At 36.8% G+C, this 17,953-nt stretch overlaps 1 protein-coding gene across 1 annotated transcript in view; it reads right to left on the bottom strand.

The window, feature by feature from the left end:
• Positions 1 to 571: 571 nt before the first annotated feature.
• Positions 572 to 17,953, bottom strand: part of GRID2 (glutamate ionotropic receptor delta type subunit 2) — a gene marked incomplete at both ends in the record, with an annotated part of 1,386,303 nt that continues 1,368,921 nt past the window's right edge. The window contains one exon of the mRNA XM_079709016.1: positions 572 to 730. Coding sequence (XP_079565142.1) covers positions 572 to 730 — 159 coding nt within the window. The remainder of the gene's footprint in view (positions 731 to 17,953) is intronic.

Consider the following 17,953-nt stretch of genomic DNA (forward strand, 5'->3'; position numbering starts at 1 on the left):
TAGTAATATGGAGAGAGCTTTGTGATAAAAATTCTCCGAAGATGATTAATCACAGTCACCAGTGGTTCAATAAAAGTTGGGAGAGGGCTCAGTCTTTTTCTGGTTCAGTTCTACCAAGGCACATTCTCCTTGGTCCTCCACGTCTGTCTTCTTGACACTTGGCCATCAGAAGTCCCAAGACCCACAGTTGAGGTTGTGTTGAACCTTGAACAGGTAGAAGCTGGAGGACAAAGCTTCTGTGGTCCAGACCTGGACCTCAGTGTGAGTGCTCCTGACCATGACACATAGGCAAGAAGCCCACTGCATAGAAGCATCCCTCCAAGAAGAACGGGCCAGCTGCTCTAAGACCCACGACCTGTGGCTGAAAGTAGTAGTCACATTGTTGCTCTTCTATGAGTGGATTACAGAACAAATTTGCGGGTGTCACAACCTGGTGAGTTCAACTTACTTGAGTAAGAATTTTTAACTTAGGGTATAATACATCAACTCACCAGTTTTGGGCACTCAGGATCAAGTGGGTCCTGAAATCAATAGGTGGGAAAGAGGTCAGCAGCCCTGGTGCTGCTAGAGATTATGGGTCACCCAGAGGTCCTCCTAGTTGTGATGATTGGTGCAGGCCATGACTGGATGCCTGGCTTCTCCAGGTACTGGTGGCAAGTTTCAAACATGGCCTTAATGGCCAAGCATTCCTTCTTTCAGATGTTGTAGTTTCATTCTGCAAGGATGAAGCCTGCGGGAAAATAAGGCATAAGGTCACATCAAGGTTGATTTCAGATAAGATCTGGCTTTCCATTGTCCTACTACTACTTATAAGGCATTGGCTCCACTTTAAAGGTCCATTGTAAACAAAGTGGAGCATGAGGAGAGCCATTGCAAACCTCATAGGACTTCATAGGTTTTCTGGACCCCAGGCAGCCAAAAGAAAGCATAGCATACTGGCTGCTCGTTCAGTAGAATCTGTTTCAGGGAGGGCCTTGAAGTTCACCCAGATCTGGAGTAGGATACACTGGTAGCTTACACTAGACAAGGCCTTGGATATCTTCACCTGAAAATAAAGTCAGCATCCTCCTCAGATGGAGAGTCAGTAGAGCTTTCTACCAAACGTGGTCTTGATATACTTTTTACGTGCAATACCCTGGAGCTTGTCTCCTTAGATCTTGAATCTCTGATCTTGACTTTTAATTATAGTTTCATACCATGCATAAGCTTTAAAACACTAATAATAAATAATAAATATATAAATCCTAGTAAAGTTGTAACTGCCAGTCAAATTCGATGTTGTTAAATGCATTTTTAACCCACCCATTTAAATATATGCTCTTAAACAAGGAAAGTCCCTCTTTCTTGAAACCCAAGGGGTAGACCTCATAATTTAGCCATTAAATAACAGAATCATAAAACTTTAGATCAACAGCAAGAGTCTTGAACCTAGGCACAAATTGGGAAGCTTAGCTTTGGCCAGCTTCAGAGGGATCAGCCTGATCCTTCCTCTACGTTCTTGTTAGAATTTGAGCCCAGATTTTTTTTGTCAAAATCTTTGCTAATGCTCTAGAACTTAGAGAAAAGTAAGTGTTTCTAAAAATTATTAGTGGATTGTTAGCACTTACCAGTTAATGGAATTAAATAACCAGTTATTTCAGCAATGCAAATGGTCTGACTGAGCTAAAAATAGAAATCAGTTCCAAAGACTTTAGAAGACATTTCCCAAAGTGAGCTCTGTGAACACTAATTCCAAGAAATGGGTTTTGTCATTAAGAAGATTTGGGGAACACCGCATGATATCTACCTCTTTTGAAGACTTAAATTATACAAATTTTAAAGACTCTAGGAAGTCTTGTAGTAAATAATCTTATTCAACTATGTTTAACTCAGCATGTCCCCAACATTTCTATGTGGAGTTAAGTTTTTAAGTAATATTTAGCAATTTAGTAATATTAGTATTTTGTAGAACTGGTGCTACATAGAACAAATTTTAGTGAATACTGGACTAGCAAGTAATGTACAAAAATACTTATTTTTAAAATATACATTTTCCCCATCAAAAATAAATCAATTAGCCAATTACTAATTATTTGTTACTATAACTGTCTTAGAATTAAGCTGGGTTCTTTGGAAAATAGGAAATGCACTTGTTTAGAGCATGAATTCTGCCTTTAGTAGGCTCAGAATCTGGTTAGGGAGATGAGTCTATCATACACAAAACAATATCAAACACCAGAAAAATCCATATAACCAAGCAATAAGTTAAATAATGTGGACTAATAGATATAGTAGTTCTAGAGAGGCACATCAGATACTGGAATAATGAAGGAAGAAATCTTAGAGGAGATGCCACTGGTTTTGTGGGGAGAGCTAGAATTTTGACACGTTGAGGGCAATTTTACTTAAGGACAAAAATACACAAACTTTGAGGGCCCTATGACTCCTAGAAGCATGAAGCAGTGTGGCAAACAATACTTTGTTACACTGTAATCATTGAATTCTAACATATCTTGAGGCCTTCCCACTCAAGGACAGAATGCTATATAGCAGTATAATTTAAAAAAAATTTCTCCTATACCTCTTTAGAGTTCTTATCTGGTATATTATTATGAGTTGCTTAACTGTCTATTTTCTGTGATAATCTAACTGATGACAGAGTGAATATTTTATTTATTTGCATATCTTTGGAAACCAACACCTTTGTATCCCTAGCATCTTGTCCATAGTAGGCCTTCAATAAATGTTTTGTTTGTTTGTTTGTTTGTTTTTGCGGTACGCGGGCCTCTCACTGTTGTGGCCTCTCCCGTTGCGGAGCAACAGGCTCCGGATGCGCAGGCTCAGCATCCATGGCTCACGGGCCCAGCTGCTCCGCGGCATGTGGGATCTTCCCGGACCGGGGCACGAACCCGTGTCGCCTGCATCGGCAGGCGGACTCCCAACCACTGCGCCACTAGGGAAGCCCAATAAATGTTTTTTGACTATGTGAGGGAATCAATTAAAAAATTATATGGCAGAAAATTGTCTATACAAAACCAGATGTTGCATCAGGGAATAATGAATAGAATTAGAATGCGTGGACTCTTGAAAACCAGGCAGAGGAGTAGGAAGGGGGAATCAATAAAGATTTTTAACAGTGGTGGACAGAAAGCATTATTTATGAGAAATCAAACTGTCAGTGATATACAGGGTGGACTGAAGTAAAAATGGATCAGAGAATCAATTGAAATTATTGTTAAAGCAATCTAGTTACAAGGTTTAGAACCAAGGCTCTAAGAATGTAAGGGAAAGAGGCACAAATGCCAAGTGGGTGGGTCTCTGAAGCTGGCTGATTGGAAAGATCAAGAAGCATGAGTGAAAGACGATTCTTTAAGTATTTAAATAGCTAACATTTATTGATTGATTATTATAGGTTATACCAGACACTTGGGTTTAGTATCTAATTCAGTCTCATTTGTTCCCTACAACAGTTCTATGAGATAAGAATTATAATCATCTCCATTTTACTGATAAGAAAATAGACTAGACAGGTTCAGAAATTCATTCAAAGTTACACTGTTAGTAAGTAGCAGAGTCAGGACTGGAATGAGGTCCATTAACCTTAGTCTCCTCTGGAGATGACAGATGTTTGTTCCTTTGACAGGTAGAAACATTAGAAGGAAAGAGATGGGTTTTAGATATCTGAATTTTGAGAGGATCATGAAATATATCATTGGAAAAGACTAACATTATATTTCCAACAGCTTGGACCTTGGTTTAATAAACAATCAGCTTTTCAAATAGCCTATGAATGTACTGTTTGAACTGTAGCCCCGTCAGTCATGTGGAGGAGGACTTCCCCCTGTGAAGACAGGACATCTTAGGAAGCCAGGAAATGCCTGGTGAGGGCACACCTAAGATGCTGGCCAGGACTTGTGACCCAAAGACAAGTCACTGCCTCCTAAGAACACCGTAACATCCAGGGGCATCATGGTGGACAAGCCTGAGCTTCTGGCTTGTAATGCCTGCAGTCAGAGTGAATTATTTGACCTGCAGAATTCTGAGGGCCACACTGAGGCTGTGAGGTGCTTTTCTCCCTTTTCACTTTGACCAACTCACGGAAGCTCTAGTAACTGTTCGCCTAGAAAACATCACACACAACACCTGGGGACTGGATATGATGTGGTGGGTGTAGAGTTCTATGTTGTTTTTGTTTTTAATCTTTAGGAAAGTCTTCTGTCTTCTTGTTCCATTGTTGTATTTACACTTTGCAGTGGTTTAAATGCTAATCACAAACAAGGTATGCATAAAAAAACTTTAACCGCATAAAATCAAACGGTAAATTTGGTGGTATTTTTGAGAAGGGGCTGATTTTAAACACAAAAAACTTGGACCAGGACTATTAACATTCAGAATTGTAACTCCTGTTTGATTTTTTTTTTAATCACTTCTGTGTTTCTCTCTCTTGAGTGAGCCCTCTCTCAAGACAGTCTTTCTGGATAATTCATTGTAGAAATGAGAGAGGAAGCATGTAGTTTTATTTTGATATTACTGGTAAATTAGAGTAGTACACGATTGCCTCAAACTCTGAATTGTTTGAATGGTTTTAATTGCTTAAGAAAATGGAAGAAAACTGAAACAGAGAAAGAGTCTATGAATGAGTTGAAAAGATAACTGTAGGTCTGAGAGCATATTCCGTCAAGTGTACACAAGCCGCAGGGATTCTACCTTTGCATTCCAGACTGCTGGCTGACTGAAACCCTTTGTTCAAGCAAGGCCATTGGAGCCATGCTTGGCATCATCTACTAAGAAAACCTGACACACTCACCTACACGTGCTTACGACCTTTGCAAATATGTTTTTTTAAAAAGTTTAGTTTTTCTATTGAATACCAATTAACAAAAGCAACACATGAGAATTATTATACTATAATGACAGTGTACAAGTAATCTAGAGCCATTCAAGTAATACAAACCCACTAAGGAAGAAATTAGAAAGTCTCAGGTAAGCACAAAATAAAGTAAATATCATAATATTGGTAGATACACACTACTATTCGATTGATTTATATTAGGAAACCAATATCAGCACATTAGATTATGACTACTTATGTATCAAAAGTCTTGAGCCTACTATTTATAATAGTCATTCTTGATAACAAAAACTTGAACTGAAGTCCTAAAGGTGCCCCTTATGCAATGTTTCTAAATCTTGCTAATAAAAAAAAGTCTTTTTGACAGCACTCTCTCTCTCTCTTTCTCTTTTTTTTCAAGTTTATCTCTTCCCATTCAATGTTAATTTACTTACCTCTGAACCAGCAAAATTTAAAGGCCATTCCATTGCAGTACTAAGGGCAGTCAGATCTGACATTACACTTTCTATCTATAGAAAATTTGTGCAGACATTCAAGATCATGATTCCAGCATGACAGTAAAATTTGCTGGAAAGATTTAGCAATACGAAATACTTTTAAAGAACACCAAGAGTCAGAATTTAGGGGCATTAATTTCAAAGATGGAAGTAGTATAGACTCAGAAAATATTTCTCTTATCCCTTCCCTTTTCTGGACCATTTACATTTTAATTGTTTTTTTAAATTTATCATACAGAAACTATCTTGTTGCAGAGATTTAACCAAGAGTTTTGACCCTGAGATATTAAAATGTGCAAAATATTCCAAGTAGAAATGGAAAATCTCACACGCTTTGTGATAAAAGGACAAGGTACAGTGTAAATACTGCAGCAAAGATGTTAAAGCAGTGCACAATTAGAAGATTTCCATATAAACATTGTAGATTAGTTAAGTGAAAACCATGCTAAATTTATTTCCTTGGGAATTTGGTAATTTGTGTTTTTAAGTGGTTTTCCTTTTTTTAATTTTTTTACTCGTGTGAGGTAACAGTGATTCCTCATGTAATCTGTTCCTTTTTATGTACAATACACATCACACACACACACACACACACACACACAGAGTCAAAGTCAATGGCAGTGGGTGGTTTATGTCAGGGCTGGTTTTGACGCCCCTCTCCCGGAATAAGATAAATGTAAGTGATGAAGAGCTCCTGGGGTTGGTTGAACTCATTTTGTATTCAACACTCTGCCTGGCCCCTTTCTCATCTCTTTCTCCCTCTCTTTGTATGTTCAAGCCTACTTGAGTTTCTTTTTTCTTTTGTAGAACTTGGTTCTTTTGATGTGTTTCAGGGCACGCCCTGTGGTAAAGAGAACTTCCCAGGAATCGGAAACATCAGCACACAGGTCTGAAACGGCCACTGTGTAATAGCCAGAAAGATTCAGGCTCAGAAGCTGGGTTTTCTCTCTCCAACAAAAAGCATCAAAACACATAAGAGGAGGGCAAAAATGCAATACAACCTACAGATATGATTTTAAAGGGACACATACAAGAAAATTTAATCGCTAAGTAGGCGTTTGTTGAGATTTTTTAACCTGGATTGAGCCCATGAGAGTAATTTAACCTGAGATATGTCTATAAGCATCTGCATATTTGCTAGTTTAACCAAATTCCCCTTATAATTATAAATTAGTTTATTTTGTTTCACTGCTGTTATAGCATCTATGTATCTGAGATTCTCCATGGCACATGGTCCTATTAAAAATGATGTGAGAAAGTGCAGTGCTTTAACTCTCTATTTATTTGTTTATGAAGTTGAAAGAAATGCTGTTATAAGTATTGTAAAATCGCTGTTAGAAAGCACCATCTATATTAGTGTTAGAAAGCACTATCTATATTAGAAATAGAAAGTCTAGATAGAAGGGGTTAATTATTTTATGTCCCATATCAGTATTTCTATTTTCATAAATTAAAAATATTTAATAAAATAGTGTTATGTTTTATTTAAAATAGCTCTGTTTACTCACATATTATACTTTATGTGGCAAATCTTTCAGGACTATGTCACTGAATTAGAACTTGGAACTGAAAATTAAACAAACAAAAAAAAAAAACAGAAAATAAGGAAAAACAGTGCAGTTTAAGTTTACCCATACACAAACTTATCACTTTAAGATGTTCAAATAATAAATTCAATTTTTACCGAAGTCTCTAAAAGAAGCCTTTTATTTTTAAAACCAAAACAGTTGGAAAAGCAAACTTAACTATAAACTTGGTAATTTATTGCTTTATTGATTTAGAAAACCAATCTATATTAATTAGGTATATTGTTTACTTCTGTATAAATGAATTCATTCTAGGCCTACTGAAAAATAGAATGCTACTAACTGAATAATAGATCTAGGAAAAATCTGACCAGCAAACAGTTGATCATTTTCAATTAAATTAGATTTGGTTTAGTAAATGTATTGAGCACTATTTATGTGTTTGTGCTAATGACATTACCTATTGACTCCTGGGAAAATAGTGGTATCACTGAATTCATCCAGCATTTTCCAACATACTTAATGCTTAGAAAAATCAATCAGCTAATTGTCACAATTTCTTTTAACTTTGGTCTCTATATCCACAGCTTAAAAGAAAGAGAGAAAATGATTTCTAAAATGATTCAGTTATTCAAATATTAGTAAAATACAAAATTTTAACAATAATATGGGACGATAATTTTAACAAATTGGTAATGTTATAAAATAACTTTTATAACTACAATGTCTCTTGAATTTTTCTACATGTATCCAGGTTACTACTTATGAATATTTGTACAAATATCTATGAATAATGGAAGATAAAAAATTTTGACAATGGGAAAGACTGGGGATTCACGATACTCATTTAAATGCTACCAGGAAAGTTTAACGGGACTTTTATTTAAACCAAAACCAAATCTTTAATACAATACAAATACACATAGAAGAGTACAAAACAAGATTTTTATCTTTCTGATGCAGCATATACTAATCCTGCTTCTTTCCTTAATGCTACATAGCATTTCTAGAAACTGGATGCTTCCAAATTATTTTATCCTAAATTTGATAAGATACACAGATGCATATTGGACATTGCAACACTTTCCAGCTTTATGGCAGTGGCTGCATGCAAAGGGGCATATAAAGTTCTCAACCTGTTTATAAAGGTCAGGGAAAGTCCCAGGTTTTGAAGGAGCAGCACACAGGGCTTCCCTGTTGACACAGGATTACTGCTGTGACACATCACACCGATTGTCATATCATATATTTTAATGGTGCTAGAAATCTTGTTTTGCCATAGTTACAGTTGTTTTCTGCCTCTCCTTCTTTTCTTCAGAAGTGCTACCTTTGACCTCTAAAATGGCATTGAAGTCTGGCGTACCAGGTATCTGACTAACGTGTATCCTTTATATTAAGCCCAAACCAGGAAATCAAGTGCTTTTATTTTTAAAAATATGCAAAATTTAAGAGAAATTTAGCCTTTTCAGATGGACTGACGAGTTCTAGACTTAGCAATGTTTCCATTTATTTGACTGATGCCTAAAATAAGTTTTCCTTTGTGTCTCACTGAAAATTTTTCCAGCCATGTTTGTAGAAACCACTTGGGAAAACATACACCTATGAATTTCTCAAATATTTTTCTTTTTAAACAAAAGCAAAACATAGCAACTGATTAGAAATTAGTTGACTGAATTCAATCAGATTTTATTTTATTTTTTCAGCTATAATGTAATCCAAAAATTTTTTTAACATCTTTTTTTTTTTTTTTTTTTTTTTTTGCGGTATGCAGGCCTCTCACTGTTGTGGCCTCTCCCGTTGCGGAGCACAGGCTCCGGACGCACAGGCTCAGCGGCCATGGCTCACGGGCCCAGCAGCTCCGCGGCATGTGGGATCCTTCCAGACTGGGGCACGAACCCGTGTCCCCTGCATCGGTAGGCGGACGCTCAACCACTGCACCATCAGGGTAGCCCGTAAAAATTTTTTTAACATCTTTATTGGAGTATAATTGCTTTACAATGGTGTTTTAGTTTCTGCTTTATAACAAAGTGAATCAGCTTTAAATTAAACTTTTGATTACATAAAGAGTTAAAGGATATGCTGGAGACATCATACCTACCCAAATCATACTGATTGGTTACTTTATTGATTAAATTTACCAGATAACCGTATAATCTCTATTTTACTACTAGAATTGTGAAATGATTCCATTTTAAAAAATTTTAGTTATTAGGTAGCTTCCAAAAAATTATTTATTTTAAAAATAGTTATTTGGCTCAATTGAAGGTTTTCTGCTCTTTTGTTTCTATGTCTTCCCCCTCCCCCAATATGTCTATGTGGATGTAATCTAAATATTTTTCTAAAAGACCAATGGGCTAAAAAAATATACAAAAGAACAATGGGCTGATGTTCTGCTCAGTTTCCCCTTGTTCATGACCAATTTTTTAGGGACTTTAATGATCATCTATTCCAAACCTCTCATTTTACAAAGGCGGCAGTCTTGGGGAGTTTACATGACTTTTATCACTCAGATCTAGCACCATAGTAGGTGCTCAGTGAAGGTGTGTTGACTGAAGGAATCCATGTAGAGTCACATAAACACAATACCATAACATTTAAGACATTGCACTGCAATGACTCATTTAGAATACTAAACTTTCATAAACGCCATCTCGTAGCTACCATGAGACAGGAATCTTAGTAGATTCTATTGATTGTAGAAACTATTTAGTGGGTGAGATAACTGAGTTTAAGGATATCAAACGGTTTGCCCAAGATCCGACAGCTAAGCGGTGGAAGAGCTATTTGAACCCCTATTTTCTGATTTCTGAGCCTCGGTGAGTAACCACTGTGCATACTGCCCATAACCTGTTTTTCTCTGTCTCTCTCACTTTTCTCCACTCTCGGATAAAAGGCAGGAGCTGGTGTTATTAATCTTTGGAAGCCCAGGATGCTTGGATAATAAAGAGCGCTCAATAAATGATTGCCGCAGGAATAAACCCAGGACTCCGGCTAATGGGTCCAGCTCTCTTTTTCTTACACCACGGTCCATTCAGAGCGCAGGAGGTGGCATTTAAGAAGGTAGAGGAAGACTGAAATCTCTAAGGTACAGCAATGCTTCAAACCATTTAAACTAACGAAACTTATTCTACGTTGTCAGTAACGTATGTAAGAGCAATTTTGCTTCTTGAATGTGGCTTAATGAAGACAGAATTTGCTGGTGGTTTCCTATGCACCTGATGCCTAAGCAAGTACTCAGTGTCCTGTGCACAGCGCATGGTCTATAGACTCACGCATGATTTAAACTTGACCCAGGGAGCCCAATCAGTCAGTACTGAGGCTCTCCTCCACCTGCCTTCCAACTGAGTTTGCACCATGGTCCTGGGTCCGTAGGCACAGCCACTAGTCCTGGGTCCACACTGGTTTTCTAACAAGAGGTCCACATCCCAGGCTGAGGTCAGGGGCCCTGTCACGTCCAGAGGCTTTGCTGTTTCTGTTCTTGCCTTAGAAGCAGGATTATTTGGAAAGACTGGGGTCCTGCACTGCAGAATCTCCTCTCAGAGCCTCTTTCACTGACGTCTCCCTCTCCCCAGCCCATCCCATTCTCCCCCTTTTTTTTTGTTTTCTGGGGAAAATTTTGTCCCCTTTCCTTCTTATTTCAGACTAACTCCCTGGCATCTCTGTCTCTCCAGATCTCCTAACATTATCTTTCTGATAACCTTAAGTTTGTACCAAAGGCAGAAAAAGCACCTGCTTTCCACTTTGAAAAGAAATACGAAGGGCCTGGTTTTGAGCTTGGAGTCGGGAAGAAGGGAAAACTGCAGAAAGTAGAACGTAAATTCATATTTCAAAAATATCCTACCGCAATGCTTTTTGAAATAACGCATACGTGGTTTTGACATATCACCACCATGGTCAATTATAATTGTTAGTTTGTAGGGGGATTTCTATGCATCTTTCCAAGGGCAAATCCCCATGGCATCTGCCCACGAATAGCTATTGAGACATTTCTCTGCAGGGCTTCTAGGAGGGGCAGCTCATAGCTCAACTACATCACAGGTTCTCTGTCCTGCAGGAACTACATGAATGCTCCTAGAAAAATAAGTTTTATTTAAAACTACGCATTAGGAGTGGGAATTTCTTTGTTACAAATATCTCCAAAAAACTAGTATGGACTTCGACATATAAGTGGAATTATAACGATGTAATAACCATTCATTGAATTTGAATAGCAACACAATACCCTTTTGAAATGCATTCCCATGAAGGTTCGCTCGTTGTCCTACAAGTCTCAGATCAAATATTACTGCCCCAGGGAGGGCTTTTCTGACCACTCTCTCTAAATAAGTTCCTCCCTTGTCTACCCTTTACTTTATGTCCTTCACAACAGTTTTGCAATCGGAATTAGCTGCGTGGCAGGCAGAATTCTAAGATGACCCTCAAAATTCCCACACGCTGGGGTGTGAGTTCTGTGCAATCCTCTCTCTTTGAGTGTAGGTGAGACCTTTGACTATGATGGACTATCGCTGCTGTGATTGCTGGTCAGTTAACTCAGAGTCATTCAGAAGTCAGATGACCTGGTTAGGCCTGACCTAACCAGCGGAGCCTGTACAAGGGACTGGGCCCCTCCAGAAGTCAGAGGGACCTGAAGCCCGAGAGGCCCTATGGGAATGGCCAAGTGCAAAGGAGCCGTGGTAGCAAGAAAACAGGAGCCTCAGTCCCACAGCTGCAAGGGACCGAGTTCTTCCAACAAGTGAACTTGGGAGAGAACCCCTGACTCCCAAAAGGAGTGCAGCTTAGTCAGCAGCTTTATTGCAGCCTTGGGAGACACGGAGCAAACCCCAACACGCTCCTACGTCGCTTTCCCCATCAGCGGGTATGCTTATCGCCTCAAACTAAGCTTATAAAAGCGAAACAATCGACACAGTGTTTTCACACGAACTCTTGCTATTACTATGTTTGCTTTTAAGGCTCTCAACCGATGGCATCATACACGCTTTCCTTTGTACATCACATTATTATCATATCTCAAGGTTAATAATATTTACAGAGTCGAGAAGAAGCCTATACTTACCACCTGGTTACAAGAAAGATAATAAAATAAAAATATTATACTAAAGAAATACAGTACTTTTAATTAAAAAAATTATATCAAGCACTAAAGGTAAATTTGGAATGGTGTATTATTACAGACGTATTGATACTTATTTAAATAAGGACCAAGTTTAAGTTTAAATTGCAGGAGCAAATCCTTGAGCAAAATGCGTACAGCTAGATTTCAGTTTCTCTCTTCTCTCTCTTGTCATTTTTCACATAATGGAAACCTGTTATTAAAGTGGAAATTAAGTTAATTGTATATAGTTTCTTTTTGATACGTATTATATGTATCATACATGCACATAATCTTCATGACGCTGCTGTAAATCTTTTAGCCTTCATATGGTTTCCCTAAGGCATTTTTCTTAACAAAGTCCCCTCGGTTTTGAATTTTTTCCTCTGTTACAGACATGCTACCATATACCGAGATACTAATGTGTTATGAAAAGAAAAAAATTATTTTCTTGATACTGTTCAAAATGTCTAGGATTAAAGGTATCATAACTATTTATGATTCTGCTCATTATAATCTTAACTATTTCTCTCTGTACCAAAACCACCTTATGTGAAAAATATGTTACTGCCATTTTAAACTTCATGTAGAGCTTAGTTATGAATTCTGATCTACTGAGTCATTAGAATTTTCTTCTAAAGTAAATAAGATTCTAACAGTAATGAAGTATTTTATGGGAGTACTTAAAGATCATGAATCGGGGAAAGTGGAAATCATGAGTTCTTCTCATCCACCTTTCACACTCTTTTCCTACTGAGGCTTTCTCACGAGTCTTCCATTCTCAAAGAATATTCTTGGAGAACAACAGATGCCAGGAATTGTAAGGAAAGGAGAGGAATGGGGAGGAAAAAATAAAAGCAGAAACTGGCCAGGCACAATTTAAATCCTGAGGGCATGTGCCATGTTACTTAATTTGAGCTGCATGATGCAAAACAAATCAAAAATTATCCGCAAGTTGGCAAAGCCTGCCGAAAGTACAACGCGAGGCAGAAACAGAGTTAGCAGGCAGCAGATTTAAGACATGCCTGTTGAGGTGCTTTGGAGAAAGCGAGCTGCGTGACCCCCATCCTCAAGCATAAATAAACTCCAAACAGACTCATTTGCCACGAAGGATGAAATGTGGAGGTGCTGTGGCGCCGGGGCCTCTGCCTCTCCAGGGCTCCTTCCCTCAAGTCAGTCTGGTGGGTTTCTGCATCCCAAAGTTGTCCCTATGCAAACAACAGGTTGAATATTGTAGGTGTGGGTTATTAAAGTGTCCCTGGGACAATGGCGGTCTGTGTCCCATTTGTAACGCTTGGATTAATCTTTGGAAAGTGCACACAAAATGTGACATGATGTTGGCTTCCAACATTATTCAGTCTGCATAGCAGCAAATCCTGCCCTGTCTCCCTGGAAATAAAACTCTGCAGACGTTATCGCTGCCATGTAAAAAGGAACCTATCGTTTATGCTCGGGGTTAGGGACAACCTGATAGAATTTCTGCTAGTTTGATTGTATAGTTTGGAGAAGCATTTATGAGGGAAACAAATTGTATTCTGTCATCTTCTTCACAGCTTCCCTAAGAAAATCTGCAACCAGGTAAATCATATTATTATTTATTTTTCTGCAGATGGGAAAGATCAGAAAGCCTCTATCTTTTTTAAATTTTATTTATTAAAAAAATTTTTTTAAGCCTCTATCTTTTAAAGTGAATTCCACATTAGTGTAGGATGAGAAACCAGAACTGGTCCCTGACAAAAGGCAGGATTGTTGACATTTCCCCTCTTCTCACCTCATTTTTCCCCTTTTGATTTTAGAGGCTCTGGAGGAGAGTGCCAAGATGAGAAAACTGTGTGAGGAAAGCATGCTGAGGAGACTGAGCGTTCATCATATTTCCTTTCCTTTTTCCTGCATCCTTGGAGCTTCTGAAGCTTTGAGGCTCAGCCCCACCTCATTGTTTACCAGAAAATTCTTTTTGAATTATGTGTCCTGTTCACAAAAGTACTCAGTAGCATTGTGGAATTTGGAAAGATGGTCTCTCAAATCATTTTTTTAAATTACAATTCATAAGTATTACAATTTCATAAGACATGTAGAACTAAGATAATAGAAATTCAAAAGGCATGTTAAATTATAGATAACCATCAATAGTGGTTGAAACTCCCGTAGAACAAAGTTGGAAAATATTCTCTCTTTTATGACCAACTCCGAACACAGGAGAAATCGGAAGTTGCCTAACAAAATGGAATTAAGGCAAAAAAAAAAAAAAAAAAAGTCAGGGCATTGTTCTAGAACAGTGGCTTTTAAAGTGTGTTATAGATGAATGTCTTTATTTTTATTATTAGAATACAATTACTCCAACTGTAATTTTTTTTTTTTTTGGTCCCATAGGGAAATAGAGTTTCGTCAAAGCAGGTTAGAAATGGCTTCCCTCAAATTTTATGGTGTAGACGCTTTCTTATACTACTTTTGTTTGTGGATCCATCAAAACACCAAAATAAGTTGAATGTTTAGACTTTGGTCTAGAACAGTCAACCGTTTTCCTCATTTATTGCCTTTTAATAAGTAAATTTCATAAATTTTAAGGTACAAAGTATGTTGAAAATACTGCTTTGATTTTGTTTGGCATATTGGGAATCAGCATAAGGTTTTATTTGGAAAATAATATAATTTCCATAGGAAAAAATAGGTTAAAACAGTAGTTGTAGTAGACTATAGCTAAATGACATATAGCTTGCTTCACAATTTATCTAGAAGAGGTGGGAAAATCTGTGAAACCCGAAGCCCAGTGCTTTGAAATGCCTCCCTGGAGCAGTAGATGCGGTAGTGGATGGAGGATGGCCCGTCCAGCTGGGCACTCATAGGGAGTTCTTGTGAATCCTCCCCTCCCCTCGTTCATTCACCAAGATAACATGGGTCACAGACGGCCTTGTTGTATAGACTCTAAAATTGCATATTGCCTTTTTCTAATGTGTTTTCCTTCTAGGGCTTCAGTTTTCACCTGCAATATATATGTCTACTTGGACCTGGTACCAGGAGTTGCATTGATTTCTGCTGTTTATTCAGCACTTCATTTGGCATTAAAGGTGGGGTGAAAGGAGTAGTGGAGGGTTGCCCAGCATGATTTTTGTCCTGGGCAGGCCAAAAGTAAAAGGAGAAGAATATGGACAGTAGCGTAAATGGGGAAGAAAACGGCCCAGTTCACAATTCTGCATCAACCAACTTAGTTTTCACTTTTCATCTTTGGGATGTAGGTTACATCACATAACATCACTGTCAGGAGGAACAAACATTCCCACCAAGCACTGAGAGGTTAGAAAGAGGATTGAATTAAAATTGTTTATTTTTTAATATATTTTTTAATTTTTATTTTTTAAGAGAAAAGTCTTTCTTTTTCTGAAGATTTGGGCAGTAGATTGGGGTTAGGAGGTGTTGTACCAAATTATTGGTATCTGAAAATAATGTGGACAAAATATACTCGTTTCTTTTTATCTTTATTTTCATGCACTAAGAGAAAAACCACATACCCTATGACCACCTAGTCAATTTTTTTAGAAAGTACACTCTAAGTCGCTATATTTATACGTTTTAGAAACATCCTCGTAAAGAGAGTAAAAAATAAAATAACCAAAGGACTTAAATGTCGGGCTTACCTACCGCTAAAGAGAAGAATAAAGTACGTTTAAAATAATTTCTTTTTCAAAAGAAGGCTTGAGTCTTTTCACAAAACGCTGTTACTTATGGAAGAACGAGTCAATGTTAAAATCTCGACAAATGGTGCCACAGCGCCACCATCTGGCCTTGTAGAAGACAGCAGGGAGTCGCAATATGATAGAGGAGCGCAAGTTAGTGTTTTCTCTTCCCTAAAGAGCGACTGGAGAAAGAAAAAGAAGGAACTCTCTCAGTGTAGCCCTGCGTTTGTCACTACTTCAGCTAACATCAAATGTCTGTGGTGTCAGAAACTGCCTCCATCTCTTTTTATGTTTCTATTTTAATTTGAAGAATGAACATATTTTTAATGGCTCAAACCATAAAAAATGAAAATCTCCCTAATGTTAGCAGTCTTTCTTTTCTTTTCCTTTATTGACAGAAAATAGAAAGACCCCGCCCCCTTTTTTAAAAGCATTAAAAGCCTGTAATTCAATGTTAGTTTAGTAGAGCTTCTATAAACAGGCTTACCTCCCTGATTTTCAACTTGTCTTTGGATATGGTTTTTTATAATGTTGCTGAAGCTTCTTTGAGCTCTTAAAGCTCAGAGATGTTTAAGATAAAACATATTTTAATATATAATCAGAAGACCAATTTGACCTTGAAGGCATGGTGAGATAATTTAATGCATATTTAAAAGCTTGCTTTCTTTGGAATAAAATTTTTACTTCTAAAATTTGAATGTTTTAAGAAATATATGCATTTTTTAAACTTTCTGTTGCAGTTTCACAACACTGTACACAATTTCTAAGCAGCAGAGTGGTGTATGTATTTTCATTTTGACATCTCTTGGCTTCCATAGAATTGTCTTGAAAGATTGTCTTAGCTAAGAATTGTCTTAGCTTTCACCATATTTTTCACTCTATTGGCAGGTGCTTTTATTAATTAAAAGATATTATTATATTAAACAGAAATATGTACAGAATAATAACATTGTAAGACTATTTTGAGCCTACTGTGAATGAGGAAAGGGTTTCAAGTGCTTTCCATTTAATATCAGACATTAAATTCTTTCAGGATACTATGAAGAATGTCCTATTACTATCTTCATTTTATAGATGAAAAAATGAAACACAGAGACACTGAGTAACTTGCCTTGGGTAACACAGCTGACAAATGATGGATTTGAACCCTAGCCTTTAGACTCAATGTCTTTGATGATGCCACTAACCTGTTTTCTCAGGATACCAGTATTCTCAAAATATTTAAAATTGTATACTCTTTTGTATTATTGTATTTTCTCTTTGTACAAGAACCTATTTAATGTACAAATAATGCTTTAAAACATTTTATTAAAATATTTCAATAATGTTAATGGTTAAACAACATTTTTTGAAGGCTAACCTAAAAAACAACAATTATGTATATCTTTTTTCCCCCATGGAATCATATACCATGTGTTCAAAATAAGTGACTTGTAAATGAACTTCAGAAAATGAACATTTTGTAAACTGAAGACTGTTTTTATTTTACCTAATTTTCTTAGATTCTAAATAGTCACTTTAGATACTTATACTGAATTATCCATGCTCATTTTATTGTAGTGTATTCTAAAAAGTAATCAAGGGAAATCGCTGTTTATATTTTGATTATTTATAAGGAAACTGTTCAGTTTTTTAATATTTGTTAAAATGTTTGGAATTTTCTAAAATTCTCTAGAGGTTCAAATTCTCATATTTTACCAATTTTGGAAAGTCTGTGCATATTTAAGTTTTATATAATAATTAGCCTCCAAAACTGCTCTTAAACTGGTCTTATTTGAATTTTTAAAAAATATAGTACAGTATGTCCCATATTATTCTAATGGGGATAGAAAAATATGGGGCTATATAGAATGTTTTACTGTAATTCCAGTCAATGTTTTATGAAGAAAATTGGAAAAATGTGACATCAAAAATATCGTAAGAATGTACTTTTTTGTGCTGTATGTGGATTGGAGAATTGATTTTTACCACGATCATGTTGGGGTCACTGGGTATGTTCCCTTTTAGTATATGAGATAGGAGGAAGCATTAGCTCAACATCAACCTAACAATTTTATGAAGTGAAGTCATCACTGGAACCTTTAGCAATTTCTTTATTAAAAGCCCCTAATTGTTAGTTGGTGTGGAGCTTGGATATTATCTTCAGTATTTCTAAGTATTTTTACATGTAAATATGGCATTACTATTTTTACTAATTTCCTATTGTTTAATAATAGCTGATTTAGATGAAATTCAAAAACAAACATTTAGGCTAGCAATTAAAAATCATGTAATGGTTATTTACTGAAAATTAGAATTATAGACATTTTAAGTCATCTAGCATTTGCACTTTGTTGACT

This window comes from Hyperoodon ampullatus, assembly GCF_949752795.1.
Source record: "Hyperoodon ampullatus genome assembly, chromosome: 1".
NCBI lineage: Eukaryota > Metazoa > Chordata > Mammalia > Artiodactyla > Ziphiidae > Hyperoodon > Hyperoodon ampullatus.